Below are 17,109 nucleotides of genomic sequence, written 5' to 3'. Positions count from 1 at the left end.
CGGAGTGGCCGAAGTTTCGGCGCGGTGGCACACGTCTGTTTCTGGTTCACCGTGGCTGGCCATAGTATTTGCTTTTCTTTCCGTTAAATCGCTCATTGTTTAGCGTTATACGTCAATGTAGTCTTAAACGTTGATCAGACTGAACTGATATCGTAGATTTCTATGTGTTTGTAGAGTTCTGCTCTGTCATATTATAAGAGTTCTATAATGGAACACTGGGTTGGCATGGTTATAACAACGTTCTACTATACTTTGGCCCGGAATATAGCAACCCCATCAAGCTGACGTCTCATTTTAGACAAGTTCCAAATGTGCTTATTTAATGTAGTGGATTTGTCCCAGTAAGCTGGTTCCTAATACTTAAATCTTTAAAGTAGTAGGAGTCCATTCGTGAAATGAAAATGAATTAAAATCTGAGTGAGCAAGTCAAGCGTGACAGTGGCAAGAAAAACTCCATTAAGAGCATGGGGGGGCGGGGTTACAACGCTCACTACAGTATTAACAGTATAAACAACAAGGAGCAGAATAAGTCGTGATAGAGAAAAATAAATCAATTGTGAAATGAAACAAATAAATAAACAAACAATTAATGTCTAGTCCTATTCTTGTCCCGGGGATGTGCGCATGTCTGAAACCCATCCTGCACAAGAATGTCCATCAAGGGCAACGGAGAAAGGTAATAACAAGAGTGTTAACAGGGAAAAGAGGGCTAACAGTGCATTAGACAGATTAATCACATAAAATATAGTGGATTATAGAGATTCTTTGTCCTTTCAGAATTATTTGCATACAGGGCAGAGGCCTCTATAGAGGCCTCTGCAGACTTCAGCAAAGGATCCTGGTTAGGCTTTGTTGGACATGAGGTTAAGATATATGACCTCTCCACGAGGCTCAGGACCGTCTTCTTTAGGACATGGTTAAGAGAAGTCTTCTCTTGGAATGTGGTGCTAATGGCTTCCAACTGGTGTATGTATTGAATATCAGTTTGCATATATTGCATATATTAATGTATGGTTTGCATGTAATGGTGGCAAATGCAAACACTAGTATGTAAAAAGGTGTGGTGAATATATAATCACTTCTGACAAATATATAAAAATTTGGGTTCTTTTTTTGATTGTTAGACATTCTCCAGAGGGTTCCTCAATAATGCTTGTTAACATTACCTGCAATAAAGGACAGGACCAGCTATTCTCTTGAACTAATTCTGAAGTCTGCATCTTCATTTTATATTTGAATGTTTAACTTTAAGACTAGCTGACTGGGGAATTTAGGAACGACATTTATTGGTGGCCCGTACTACGGGGATCTTTGGCTATGGACACACGAATGTGCTATTGATGGTAATGTTTTACTTGTTGTTTAGCCAGCTATCATTTAAAGGAAAAAGTGAGAAGTGATATGTGAAAGAAGACTAGCTACATCATTACTGCTTGCCAGAATTCATTCACTGAGCCCAGGATATTGTTGGGAATTACCTAAGATGAAAGCCATGACGGTGAAGAAAATAGGAGGGGTTTTAAATTGGAATAAGATGGCTGATTTTAACCCTAGACATTTGCAGAGATAAACATCTTCAGGAACATCGAGATTGGGAATAAGAGAATAAATTTGAATGAATTACACATATTTAGTAAAGAGGAAAATTGTGGAAACAAAGGAAAGTAATTGCTTAGGGGTGAATGTTGTTTAGTAGACGAGATAAGATAGTGGGGGTTATCAGCTATATGACATTTTATTAACAGATAAAAACTATTAAGCAGCTGTATTACGTAGTGTTGGAGATGGACGTTCTGAGTGGAACATCTTAAGATTATTTTAATATGTTTCTCTTAATTAGCGATATACATTACAATGTTATGGTAGAAAATGTATTTCCAAGTAAAATACTGTCCCTAGTATTTTAGATATAACATTTCAATTTTTTACATATGAATAGCTTAGTATCTGATTTCCCAAGGTGGATGGCTACTAATTCAAGATAGCTGAATAGTGAAGGAAATTATTAAATGGGCTACAAGCAGAGCATGGCTGCTGGAAATTTAATGTTATGAAAACAAACAAGTAAGAAAAATAATAATAATAATTTTAATAAATTATATAAATAACATTTAAAATGATAGAAAAGCAATGGCCAATGAGAGGATCCTTTGATGAAGAATTATGTCAAATAATAAGAGACATTGAAAAACAACAGAAAATAAGAATGAGGGCTCAATTAATTGAACAACAGTGGGAATTAGTGGTACTGCAAGCTTTTGAAAAACATGCAAAGCAATTGAAAAAGAAAGAATAGAATACAGCAGAAGAGTGAAGGAGAGGAGAAATGTGAACATTTACAATGACAGAAAGAGATGCCACCACCTTGTGCCCCAAAACAAGAAGCTACATCAAATCTATATCCAGTACTCTCCACAAGAGAATGGACTGAAGCAGAAGTACAGGTGGAAGGGAAAGGGAAGATAAGGGCTACTGATGAAGACCAGAATAGAGGCTTGCTGATAGAAGGAATTCTAACACCAGATTCAACCAGAAGTAGAGCACCTTCATTGATCCGGGTAGAGACTGAATATTCAGCCAAAAGTAAATGAAATCCCTTTATAGTTCCAAACTCAAGGCTTAACCAAAGTAGTCTATTGACTATTTCAGAAGGTATGATAAAAGAAAAGGCTCCACCAGTTCAGTTAAATACTCCATAATGGGAAAACAAGTTGACAAGAACTGCAATCAGAATCAAGGAGTGAACCATGCAAAGAAGAAAAAGGTGCATTTCAATGGCAAATTGAAGGAGAGATAATAATAATAGACTGAGAAGAGCAGGCCAAAAGAAGACATGAGGTTGTACAGAAAGAGTTGAAAGAAATGGAAGAGCAAGTAAAGACATGAAAGTATTTTTGAGAGAGTTAAAGTGAAAGCTTCAAGAGTGTTCGCAACAGAGATGACCAAGAAGGTGCTGGAAGGGAAGAGAAAAGGCAAAAGAAAGTTATGAAAGAAACTGAGCTCCGTATACAGGAAGAAGACTTAATGGGCTTTAATGAAGTATACAATGAAAGTGAAAGTGAAGCAACCTCCCAGAAGATCTGCAAGATTAGCACAGAAATATCAAGTTAGAGAGTCCCCACTATTATATAAAGGACACAAATGTACTTATGTGCCATGGTCATTTATAGATTTAAAAGGACTGATTGAACAACTGCCAAACATAAATAGTGGAGGTCAAAGATGGATTACAGCCTTTGAAGAACACACAGCAGGGCATCAGTTGGCCATTGGAGATATAAAAGCTATCTTGTCACAAACGTTAGAAAAGGAAGGATGGAAAATATTTTCTCAAAAGCAAAAATGGAAAACCCCTTCAAGAAAGGCTAGGATGATACACCGTTTGACCCACACATAAACAAGATGTGGGAGGCTATCAGACAAGAATGCCCATCAAAGATGGATCCCAATCAGCTAGAAAACATGAAACTGAAGCCAGGAACATGTGTCAATGAGTACACCAACACCTTTCAAAGAAAGTGGCTGAAGTAAACAGAGTTAACATGGAATCAAAATGAAACTAATCAAAGACTCTTTGACAAAGAAATTGACAATACAATTACAGAAGGCTCATTTAATGGAACTGAAAAAGAAAGAGAAGAAAAAAGAGGATGCAACAAATCAGGCTGCTGTAATAGTTAAGCAACAAATCCTCTTCCTCTAGAGGAGGAAGATGAAGATGCAGAGGTAGCGGACAAGGAGGAATGCAAAGACCTGTCAACATGCCACCAAATGGTGTGTACCAGTAAGATGGAAATCAGCAAGTTCAACAATTAATAGAAGGAGAGCAAGATCCGAGACCTCAGATAGATTTCTGGACATGTGGGCAACCTAGACATATAAGCTGCACATGCCCCGATGAAGGATGGTATTGAAGGTGCCCAGGGGACCTAAACGGGGAGCACCTGCAATTGGTAACATCAAGCTCACCTGCAGGGGAGCCCAAAGTGCAAGTTTCAATTAACAGTCCTCAAAAATCTGTGTTCCTGGTAGATACAGGTGCCACACACTCAGTGGTTGGACCAGAAGGTGCTCACCTCCCCCTGTCCAATGAGCAGATCAGGACACAAGGTTTCTCTGGGAAAACAAACATTTAAATTTACTAAGCTGCTAGAGCTGACCATTGGTACACAAAATCTTACAATGCCATTCCACATGTGTCACTGATGACTAGAGGAGATGGGCAACTAAAGGACCTGAGACCAAGTTTGGTGAGTCATGTTGTACATTTATTTTAAATAATACTGCACCTGATGATTCTATTATAAGAGCATTGTCTAAGTTAGAGTCATTACACAATTAATTAGCCAAGAACTCTGGTATTGATAACAGTATGACTGAATGGTTTGATTCAATGTTTGGAAAATGGAAACATAATTTTAAGTATCTTTTCTAGTGTAGCGGTAGTGATGGCCCTGCTTGCACTATGCAGGTGTTGTTGTTCTATGTATCAGAAGTCTAGTTGTGAGAGTGGCAGATAAATCAGTATCATCTCAGCTGTTTGTTGCCTATCAAGGCATAGCGATGCTACCAGTATTTGATACACAGATACCCAGCTATGTCACACATGCATCTGAATATCTAGTTTAGGTTGGTCAGAGGTCTTGACTCCCTTGATGATTTTGTGTAATTCTGACTCACGCTGTGCTTTGAAATAAGCGTTTTCTAATCAGAAATTTAGTATTATCCTTTGTTTTTATTTTAGCTATGATGGTTTCCCTTATTCATTTAATATGGTTCGTAAGTTTGTTCCTTGTTCCACATTGCATATGACAGACTGCTGATTTACTTATTTGATCAAGGGGACAGGATGGGCATGTCATTAGTGGCTGGTGAATGGACTGGATGGGAGAGTGCCTTATTGGTGGGCAATAGGTATGGACGATCTAGCCACTGGGCTGACATCGCCTCAGTGATGAATGAGTGATGATAGTCAGTCGAGGAAGGCATGTGACCGAGGATTGGTAAGATTCTGGGTGTACGCTCTGACAACCTAAGTCAGGCACTGTCACGGTACTGGCTTGAACTCCTTGTGGCAGCCTAAGCCCACATGTCTCTCGATGTATGGCCAGAACTAATTATTCATCTGAAGGCTAGTCCTTCTGACTCGGTTTTGGGGGTGTGGCCTACATCTTCAGCAGTCTCATGGATGTAATGGATGAGTTTTAATACAGTGAAGCAGAGGGAAATGGGATGAGCTTTATCAAGTGTTTATTTTATTCATTTCATTCATTTATTTTGTTTGTTTATGAGTGTTTTTTTTTGTTCATTTATTTTTGTTAGCTTATTTTGTTCATTTATTTTTGTTTAATTTTTGTTCATTTATATATTCACGTATTTTACTGCATGAGACCTCTCTTGGCTTGTTAGAAGTCAAGAATGTAGAAAGCTTAGCATTAGCTAAAATGAGGTAATAAAAAGAGTGTTAACAGGGAAAAGAGGCCTAACCGTGCAGTAGACAGGTAAATAACATAAAACATAAGAGAGTATAGAGATTCTTTGTCCTTTCAGAATGATTTGTGTACAGGGCAGAGACCTCTATAGAGGCCTCTGCAGGATTCAGCAAAGGATCCTTGGTAGGCTTTGTTGGACCTCAGAATAACATATATGACCTCTCCACCAGGCTCAGGACTGTATAGAAAAACAATCTTCTTTAGGACAAGGTTAAGAGAAGTCTTCTCTTGGAACGTGGTATCGGCTTCCAACTGGTGTGGGAGTTGAATATCAGCTTGCATATGCTGAATAATGTATGTAATGGTGACGAATGTAAACACTAGTATGTACAAAAGTGGGGAGAATACATAATCACTTCTGACAAATGTATGAAAATGAGTCTCGAACAGTTACAGGAAGGTTATTCCATAGTGTGGGAGCTTTATAGAAAAATGCTATGTCCCCTGCAGTAGATATTCTTATTCTTGGTACAAGTAAATGTAACGCGAGGAGGCAGAGCAGGATACGGGGACGAGTTGCCTGAAACTGGACGAAACGTTTATTCGCACAAAACATCAAACGTAAGCATCAGGCACATGCAAGATTAAACACAGAAAATATTCACACTTAAACAAAAGACTTATATTTAGACTCACACACTAACAATACACAATGAGGAGCAGGTGTGAAACACAGGGAGGACGTGGCCATACGGATGAACACACACACACACACACACACACACACACACACACAGTCGCATACACAGGGAGACGTTTGGGAGGACGGGCTGTACCGTGACAGTTAAGAGCCTGCACCTTTTGATCTAAGTAGATTTGATGGGTTGTAAAGAACTAGGAGTGGCACTAGGGCAAGTTGGAAGAATTCAAGTTTTGTGTGGCACCATTTAAGTTCTATTTTTCAAGTGTTTTGTTTTAAATTGTGAATGTATTTCTATAGCAAGGTACTAATTTTTTGTCCCTAGTTTTTTTTATTCGTAATTGGAGCAACATCATTGAGTGTGCAGCGGAATACAGATTCTAAGCATTCAGCTATTTGATCAAGTTGCCTAGGGTTTGGGGGTATCCTAGTCGCAAATGATAAGTCTGGGAGATTCGCAATAAATCTAGGTGCAGTGTCTGATGTTGTTGTGCGTCTGGTGCAGTAGTGAGGTGAGGTTACTATATTGTGGCTCATATGTAGTTCAAATGAAATGAAAGAATGGTCTGAGATGGCATTAGAATTTGGCAGTATGACTGTGTTCTCAGTGTCTACACCGTATGTTAGTACTAAGTGTATGTTCACAGAGTGTGTGGGTTCTCTTATACATCAGGTGAAACCAGTTGATTCTAATATGGAAATAAAGGCCGACCTCTGAGGGTCTTGGGCTCTATCAAAGCGAATATTGAAATCACCCACAATAATGGCTCTTACTAGTAGAGTGACTAGATTAGAGAAGAAATCTGCAAACGTGTTAATAGATTCTGAATAGGGTCCTGGTGGCCTGTAGATGCCAATTAGTGGAAGAGGCTGGGTGGGCTTCTTATCACTGGCTACATCATTTAGTAAAAATAATTTCAAAGGATTCAAAATCATAACAAGTTTTCTGGTTTATTCCTTATGTGTCATTATAAATAACTGCAATGCCACCTTATGGCCAGTGTACATAGCTGTCACCAGAAGGACATGTTTACATTTATGGCATTTAGCTGACACTTTTATCCAAAGCAACTTACAGTTATGACTGAGTACAACTTGATCAATTGAGAGTTAAGGGCCCCAACAGCAGCAACTTGGCAGTGGTGGGGATTGAACCAGCAATCTTCTACAAGTCAAGTACCTTAACCAGTGAGCTAAACACACTTTGTTTAAAGGTATGTACTCATTGGCTTGATCCAGGTTTCTGTTAGACAAAGTACATGAAATCTATGTTCTGTTAGGATTTCATTTATCATGAGCGCTTTTAATGTTAGAGATCTAACATTTAAACCCAGCTTTAGATGAAAGATGCAAGCAGTCTTCTGTGAATCAGTTACTTTAATATTAATGAGACATATTTTTCTTTGTTTTCTGTATTTCTGCCCAGCTTAGAGAACACACACAATGTCAATATGATGAGCCTCGGGTGACGTCACGTAGCGACCAGCAGACGGTCTGTTGTTAGGTAGTCTACTATTCATACAGAATGCATTTTTATTTTTATTTTACATTGGCTCCAAATATTATTATCAATTTATATGTTTTACCTAATCATACCAGACTTGTTTACAGTACCACAAAATAAATCACATAGCAAAACCAACACTGCAGCAGTATCCCTTTATTATGAATGATGTAGTTGTATTATTAACATATACACTATAGTATCATATCTAGTGGAGAACAGAGATTCGGTGAAAGTTCTACACCTGGCTGTCCGTCTGAGTGCTCTGGGAGGGGCGAATGTTGTGTCCACAGTTGGGGCAAGGCTGGGCCATTGCACTGAATGCTGGGTGGCTTGTGGAGATCAGCCCAGATGCCTGGAGCTCCGGGGTGCTCAGCGAGATCCAGGCAGCCAGGGTGGTCTGTAGTCTGGCCGGGATCAGAGATTCAGCTGTCGAGGCCTGGGCCAAGCAGGTCATTTCAGTCAGGAGGGAGAGCACACGGAGCAGGGTGGAGTTCAGGCTGTCCTCAGATGAGGAGGAGGAGGTTCTGGACTTCTTGTTCTTGAGGCTGAGGTCCAGAGGTGCATCGCATGCGTTTAGGCTCATCTCACCATTAGAGCTTTGTAGAGGGAGGAGGCTTTGGGACGTACAGACAGAAGCACTGTGCCTGGAACCAGAGGCTAGTTCGCTCCTGACCCTCGTACGGCGCTTCACGTGGTCCAGGAGCTCAGGGTGTCCTCGGCAGAAGGAGCTGTTATGGAACACCAGCTTCTGTGGAAAGATGAGGAAATGACGAGTCGTTTGCCTGCTTGATGGCTTGACCTGCTATAAAGATTTAATTAATGTTAAGTGGATATTTACCTTGGATGTAGATTCCCTCGCAACGTTGGAGGTATTACACACGCGGCCCATCTTCTTGAACCCGTACAGATTGAGTTGGCGCAGGACGTTCTTCATATTAGTCGTTTGGAAAATCTTAGAATCTCCCTCCTTCCTGAGAATTTCGTTCACGAATAGCTCAGCGTCAATAACAACACACATCCCCTGCGCGTCCCATCCGATAGATTTGTAGGTCTCGTTCTCCACGATGTGCCACAGCTTCCGCGGAAACGAGAGCCCGGCGAAGTTAAGCTCGAACGGAGCCTCGCCGTCTCCTAGAACTTCCACGCGCGGCTTTTTGATCACCGATTTCTGGGCAAGCACCTGAAATGCCTTTTCCTCCAAATCAATGCGAAGCTCCCCGTCGCTAGCTTCGTCAATGTTGTGAAGAGACAGAGCGCAAGGGGAAGCCGATCGGGAAAATGTACGTTTTCGGGACGCAGCGCCCTGAGTGGCCGAAGTTTCGGCGCCGTGGCACACGTCTGTTTCTGGTTCACCGTGGCTGGCCATAGTATTTGCTTTTCTTTCCGTTAAATCGCTCATTGTTTAGCGTTATACGTCAATGTAGTCTTAAACGTTGATCAGACTGAACTGATATCGTAGATTTCTATGTGTTTGTAGAGTTCTGCTCTGTCATATTATAAGAGTTCTATAATGGAACACTGGGTTGGCATGGTTATAACAACGTTCTACTATACTTTGGCCCGGAATATAGCAACCCCATCAAGCTGACGTCTCATTTTAGACAAGTTCCAAATGTGCTTATTTAATGTAGTGGTTTTGTCCCAGTAAGCTGGTTCCTAATACTTAAATCTTTAAAGTAGTAGGAGTCCATTCGTGAAATGAAAATGAATAAAAATCTGAGTGAGCAAGTCAAGCGTGACAGTGGCAAGAAAAACTCCTTTAAGAGCATGGGGGGGCGGGGTTACAACGCTCACTACAGTATTAACAGTATAAACAACAAGGAGCAGAATAAGTCGTGAAAGAGAAAAATAAATCAATAGTGAAATGAAACAAATAAATAAACAAACAATTAATGTCTAGTCCTATTCTTGTCCCGGGGATGTGCGCATGTGCGCATGTGAGCCCACCCTCCGGACTGATGAGTGCGGATGAGTCTCTGGCGAACGAGCTGAATACATTCTTTGCTCGCTTCGAGGCTACATCTAGCAGCGCTAATGCTAGCAGCACAAATGCTAACGGCGCTAGTGCTAACAGCGCCAATGCAAACGGCGCTAGTGCTAACAGCGCCAATGCTAACGGCGCTAGTGCTAATGGCACTATCGGCGCAGCCAATGGCACATGCGCGGGGCCCACCATAGAACAGGGCCCTCTCATCGTCACGGAGAGTGACGTGAGGAGAGTGTTTAAAAGGGTGAATACCAGGAAGGCGATGGGACCAGACGGTATCTGCGGGAGGGTCCTCAAAGCCTGCGCAGATCAGCTAGCCCCGGTATTCACCGACATCTTCAATCTCTCCCTGACGCTCGGTATTGTCCCGTCCAGCTTCAAGCGGTCCACCATCGTCCCCGTCCCGAAGAAACCTCGACCCTCCGACCTCAATGACTACCGCCCTGTCGCCCTCACATCAGTCGTGATGAAGTGCTTTGAAAAGCTAGTTAGAGACTTCATCACATCTTCACTGCCAGCCTCCATGGACCCACTGCAGTTTGCATACCGCCACAACCGCTCCACTGACGATGCGATTGCACATCTGCTCCACACTACACTGACTCACCTGGACGAAGGGAGGGGAAATTATGTTAAAATGCTATTTGTCGACTACAGTTCAGCATTTAACACTATCATTCCCTCCCTACTCACTACTAAGTTGGGAGATCTAGGACTGCATACATCCCTGTGCGACTGGATCTCCAACTTCCTAACAGACAGACCACAATCAGTACGGGTGGGCAACTGCGCCTCATCCACCCTCACCCTCAGCACTGGAGCTCCTCAGGGTTGTGTCCTAAGCCCCCTGCTCTACTCACTGTACACCTACGACTGCACAGCCACTTCCAGCTCTAACATCATTGTCAAGTTTGCTGACGACACCGTTGTCGTGGGTCTGATCTCGGACAACGACGAGAGGGCCTACCTGGAGGAGATTAAACACCTGGAAAACTGGTGCCAGGAAAATAATCTCCTCCTAAACGTCAGTAAGACAAAGGAGCTGATCGTGGATTGCAGCAAGAAGCAGGAGCGGCACTACCAACCTGTGAGGATCAGTGGAACCACGGTGGAGAGAGTAGATAGTTTCAGGTACCTTGGTGTTCACATCTCGCAGGACCTGTCCTGGTCCCGCCATACCAGCTCCCTGGCAAAGACGGCTCGTCAGCGTCTTTATCACCTCAGACGCCTAAGGGACTTCAGACTGCCCTCCAAGGTACTGCGGAACTTCTACACCTGCACTATCGAGAGCATCCTCACGGGGAACATCACAGTCTGGTTTGGGAATAGCACCAAGCAGGACAGACAAGCACTCCAAAGGGTAGTGCGTTCAGCAGAGCGCATCACTCACTCGGAACTTCCTGACCTGCAGACCACCTACTACAAGCGGTGCCAAACCAAGGCCAGGAAAATTGTGAAGGACCCCACCCATCCCAACAATAGACTCTTCTCTCTGTTGAGGTCAGGGAGGCGCTTCCGCTCCCTGAAGGCCAAGACAGAGAGGCTGAAGAGGAGCTTCTTCCCACAGGCCATTCGGGCCCTGAATCAGGGAAACTGATAAACTGTGGGGACCACCACCACCACCACGTAACATGACTGTATATCTGTACATCTGTATATATAGATTTAGATTTATACTCAATTAACCTGTTACACAACAACTGTAGATATGGTATTATACAAAATGGATCTGTACATTCTGTGGATTGTGTACATATATACCCAACCATATACATTGTACATTGTGTATATAATCATAATATACATATATTGTACATACATTGTTAATATATTTTTGTACATACATAGAATATATATATTTATCTGTATAAATATTTTTTTCTCTATGCACCCCTGGTTCTCTTCCTCAGTTTGGACAGAGCACTCTCCACCATTTCACTGCGTGTTATACTGTGTATGACTATGTATGTGACAAATAAACCGAACTTGAACTTGAACTTGAAACCCATCCTGCACAAGAATGTCCATCAAGGGCAACGGAGAAAGGTAATAACAAGAGTGTTAACAGGGAAAAGAGGGCTAACAGTGCATTAGACAGATTAATCACATAAAATATAGTGGATTATAGAGATTCTTTGTCCTTTCAGAATTATTTGCGTACAGGGCAGAGGCCTCTATAGAGGCCTCTGCAGACTTCAGCAAAGGATCCTGGGTAGGCTTTGTTGGACGTCAGGTTAAGATATTTGACCTCTCCACCAGGCTCAGGACCGTCTTCTTTAGGACATGGTTAAGAGAAGTCTTCTCTTGGAATGTGGTGCTAATGGCTTCCAATTGGTGTGGGTGTTGAATATCAGTTTGCATATATTGACTAATGTATGGTTTGCATGTAATGGTGGCAAATGCAAACGCTAGTATGTAAAAAGGTGTGGTGAATATATAATCACTTCTGACAAATATATAAAAATTTGGGTTCTTTTTTTGATTGTTAGACATTCTCCAGAGGGTTCCTCAATAATGCTTGTTAACATTACCTGCAATAAAGGACAGGACCAGCTATTCTCTTGAACTAATTCTGAAGTCTGCATCTTCATTTTATATTTGAATGTTTAACTTTAAGACTAGCTGACTGGGGAATTTAGGAACGACATTTATTGGTGGCCCGTACTACGGGGATCTTTGGCTATGGACACACGAATGTGCTATTGATGGTAATGTTTTACTTGTTGTTTAGCCAGCTATCATTTAAAGGAAAAAGTGAGAAGTGATATGTGAAAGAAGACTAGCTACATCATTACTGCTTGCCAGAATTCATTCACTGAGCCCAGGATATTGTTGGGAATTACCTAAGATGAAAGCCATGACGGTGAAGAAAATAGGAGGGGTTTTAAATTGGAATAAGATGGCTGATTTTAACCCTAGACATTTGCAGAGATAAACATCTTCAGGAACATCGAGATTGGGAATAAGAGAATAAATTTGAATGAATTACACATATTTAGTAAAGAGGAAAATTGTGGAAACAAAGGAAAGTAATTGCTTAGGGGTGAATGTTGTTTAGTAGACGAGATAAGATAGTGGGGGTTATCAGCTATATGACATTTTATTAACAGATAAAAACTATTAAGCAGCTGTATTACGTAGTGTTGGAGATGGACGTTCTGAGTGGAACATCTTAAGATTATTTTAATATGTTTCTCTTAATTAGCGATATACATTACAATGTTATGGTAGAAAATGTATTTCCAAGTAAAATACTGTCCCTAGTATTTTAGATATAACATTTCAATTTTTTACATATGAATAGCTTAGTATCTGATTTCCCAAGGTGGATGGCTACTAATTCAAGATAGCTGAATAGTGAAGGAAATTATTAAATGGGCTACAAGCAGAGCATGGCTGCTGGAAATTTAATGTTATGAAAACAAACAAGTAAGAAAAATTATAATAATAATTTTGATAAATTATAAAAATATTTGAAATGATAGAAAAGCAAAGGCCAATGAGAGGAGCCTTTGATGAAGAATTATGTCAAATAATAAGAGACATTGAAAAACAACAGAAAATAAGAATGAGGGCTCAATTAATTGAACAACAGTGGGAATTAGTAGTACTGCAAGCTTTTGAAAAACATGCAAAGCAATTGAAAAAGAAAGAATAGAATACAGCAGAAGAGTGAAGCAGAGGAGAAATGTGAACATTTACAATGACAGAAAGAGATGCCACCAGCTTGTGCCCCAAAACAAGAAGCTACATCAAATCTATATCCAGTACTCTCCACAAGAGAATGGACTGAAGCAGAAGTACAGGTGGAAGGGAAAGGGAAGATAAGGGCTACGGATGAAGAACAGAATAGAGGATTGCTGATAGAAGGAATTCTAACACCAGATTCAACCAGAAGTAGAGCACCTTCATTGATCCGGGTAGAGGCTGAATATTCAGCCAAAAGTAAATGAAATCCCTTTCTAGTTCCAAACTCAAGGCTTAACCCAAGTAGTCTATTGACTATTTCAGAAGGTATGATAAAAGAAAAGACTCCACCAGTTCAGTTAAATACTCCATAATAGAAAAACAAGTTGAAAAGAACTGCAATCAGAATCAAGGAGTGAACCATAAAAAGAAGAAAAAGGCGCATTTCACTGGCAAATTGAAGGAGAGATGATAACAATAATAGACTGAGAAGAGCAGCCCAAAAGAAGACATGAGGTTGTACAGAAAGAGTTGAAAGAAATGGAAGAGCAAGTAAAGACATGAAAGTATGTTGAGAGAGTTAAAGTGAAAGCTTCAAGAGTGTTCGCAACAGAGATGACCAAGAAGGTGCTGGAAGGGAAGAGAAAAGGCAAAAGAAAGTTATGAAAGAAACTGAGCTCCGTATACAGGAAGAAGACTTAATGGGCTTTAATGAAGTATACAATGAAAGTGAAAGTGAAGCAACCTCCCAGAAGATCTGCAAGATTAGCACAGAAATATCAAGTTAGAGAGTCCCCACTATTATATAAAGGACACAAATGTACTTATGTGCCATGGTCATTTATAGATTTAAAAGGACTGATTGAACAACTGCCAAACATAAATAGTGGAGGTCAAAGATGGATTACAGCCTTTGAAGAACACACAGCAGGGCATCAGTTGACCATTGGAGATATAAAAGCTATCTTGTCACAAACGTTAGAAAAGGAAGGATGGAAAATATTTTCTCAATAGCAAAAATGGAGAACCCCATCAAGAATGGCTAGGATGATACACCGTTTGACCCACACATAAACAAGATGTGGGAGGCTATCAGACAAGAATGCCCATCAAAGATGGATCCCAATCAGCTAGAAAACATGAAACTGAAGCCAGGAACATGTGTCAATGAGTACACCAACACCTTTCAAAGAAAGTGGCCGAAGTAAACAGAGTAAACAGAGTCAATCAAAATGAAACTTATCAAAGCCTCTTTCAAATGATGCTCAAGAAAAGCATGCCTGAAGAAGTGCAAGATGCATTGGAAGAGGTTGTAGGTTTAAGCACTATGGGGTGGTCAGTTTTCAAAGACCACATAATGCATCATATGGAAAGATGTAGGAAAAAGAAAGAACAAGAAAAAGACAGTATGGAGAAATTGACAATACAATTACGGAATGCTCATTTAATGGAACTGAAAAAGAAAGAGAAGAAAAAAGAGGATGGAAAAAATCAGGCTGCTGTAATAGTTAAGCAACAAATCCTCTTCCTCTAGTGGAGGAAGATGAAGATGCAGAGGTAGAGGACAAGGAGGAATGCAAAGATCTGTCAACATGCCACCAAATGGTGTGTACCAGCAAGATGGAAATCAGCAAGTTCAACAATTAATAGAAGGAGAGCAAGATCCGAGACCTCAGATAGATTTCTGGACATGTGGGCAACCTAGACATATAAGCTGCACATGCCCCGATGAAGGATGGTATTGAAGGTGCCCAGGGGACCTAAACGGGGAGCACCTGCAATTGGTAACATCAAGCTCACCTGCAGGGGAGCCCAAAGTGCAAGTTTCAATTAACAGTCCTCAAAAATCTGTGTTCCTGGTAGATACAGGTGCCACACACTCAGTGGTTGGACCAGAAGGTGCTCACCTCCCCCTGTCCAATGAGCAGATCAGGACACAAGGTTTCTCTGGGAAAACAAACATTTAAATTTACTAAGCTGCTAGAGCTGACCATTGGTACACAAAATCTTACAATGCCATTCCACATGTGTCACTGATGACTAGAGGAGATGGGCAACTAAAGGACCTGAGACCAAGTTTGGTGAGTCATGTTGTACATTTATTTTAAATAATACTGCACCTGATGATTCTATTATAAGAGCATTGTCTAAGTTAGAGTCATTACACAATTAATTAGCCAAGAACTCTGGTATTGATAACAGTATGACTGAATGGTTTGATTCAATGTTTGGAAAATGGAAACATAATTTTAAGTATCTTTTCTAGTGTAGCGGTAGTGATGGCCCTGCTTGCACTATGCAGGTGTTGTTGTTCTATGTATCAGAAGTCTAGTTGTGAGAGTGGCAGATAAATCAGTATCATCTCAGCTGTTTGTTGCCTATCAAGGCATAGCGATGCTACCAGTATTTGATACACAGATACCCAGCTATGTCACACATGCATCTGAATATCTAGTTTAGGTTGGTCAGAGGTCTTGACTCCCTTGATGATTTTGTGTAATTCTGACTCACGCTGTGCTTTGAAATAAGCGTTTTCTAATCAGAAATTTAGTATTATCCTTTGTTTTTATTTTAGCTATGATGGTTTCCCTTATTCATTTAATATGGTTCGTAAGTTTGTTCCTTGTTCCACATTGCATATGACAGACTGCTGATTTACTTATTTGATCAAGGGGACAGGATGGGCATGTCATTAGTGGCTGGTGAATGGACTGGATGGGAGAGTGCCTTATTGGTGGGCAATAGGTATGGACGATCTAGCCACTGGGCTGACATCGCCTCAGTGATGAATGAGTGATGATAGTCAGTCGAGGAAGGCATGTGACCGAGGATTGGTAAGATTCTGGGTGTACGCTCTGACAACCTAAGTCAGGCACTGTCACGGTACTGGCTTGAACTCCTTGTGGCAGCCTAAGCCCACATGTCTCTCGATGTATGGCCAGAACTAATTATTCATCTGAAGGCTAGTCCTTCTGACTCGGTTTTGGGGGTGTGGCCTACATCTTCAGCAGTCTCATGGATGTAATGGATGAGTTTTAATACAGTGAAGCAGAGGGAAATGGGATGAGCTTTATCAAGTGTTTATTTTATTCATTTCATTCATTTATTTTGTTTGTTTATGAGTGGTTTTTTTTTGTTCATTTATTTTTGTTAGCTTATTTTGTTCATTTATTTTTGTTTAATTTTTGTTCATTTATATATTCACGTATTTTACTGCATGAGACCTCTCTTGGCTTGTTAGAAGTCAAGAATGTAGTAAGCTTAGCATTAGCTAAAATGAGGTAATAAAAAGAGTGTTAACAGGGAAAAGAGGCCTAACCGTGCAGTAGACAGGTAAATAACATAAAACATAAGAGAGTATAGAGATTCTTTGTCCTTTCAGAATGATTTGTGTACAGGGCAGAGACCTCTATAGAGGCCTCTGCAGGATTCAGCAAAGGATCCTTGGTAGGCTTTGTTGGACCTCAGAATAACATATATGACCTCTCCACCAGGCTCAGGACTGTATAGAAAAACAATCTTCTTTAGGACAAGGTTAAGAGAAGTCTTCTCTTGGAACGTGGTATCGGCTTCCAACTGGTGTGGGAGTTGAATATCAGCTTGCATATGCTGAATAATGTATGTAATGGTGACGAATGTAAACACTAGTATGTACAAAAGTGGGGAGAATACATAATCACTTCTGACAAATGTATGAAAATGAGTCTCGAACAGTTACAGGAAGGTTATTCCATAGTGTGGGAGCTTTATAGAAAAATGCTATGTCCCCTGCAGTAGATATTCTTATTCTTGGTAC

At 40.8% G+C, this 17,109-nt stretch overlaps 1 protein-coding gene across 1 annotated transcript; it reads right to left on the bottom strand.

Annotated features, from left to right (window-relative positions):
* Positions 1 to 8,416: 8,416 nt before the first annotated feature.
* Positions 8,417 to 9,607, bottom strand: LOC118241570 (heat shock transcription factor, Y-linked-like). The gene has a single exon (XM_035527381.1). It carries the CDS (start codon positions 9,036 to 9,038, stop codon positions 8,442 to 8,444), a length of 597 nt encoding a protein of 198 aa, XP_035383274.1. The 5' UTR covers positions 9,039 to 9,607; the 3' UTR covers positions 8,417 to 8,441.
* Positions 9,608 to 17,109: the final 7,502 nt, after the last annotated feature.

This window comes from Electrophorus electricus, chromosome 6 (genome assembly GCF_013358815.1).
Source record: "Electrophorus electricus isolate fEleEle1 chromosome 6, fEleEle1.pri, whole genome shotgun sequence".
NCBI lineage: Eukaryota > Metazoa > Chordata > Actinopteri > Gymnotiformes > Gymnotidae > Electrophorus > Electrophorus electricus.
The sequence above is the reverse complement of the archived record's forward strand: the minus strand, read 5'-3'. Positions and strand labels throughout refer to the sequence as shown.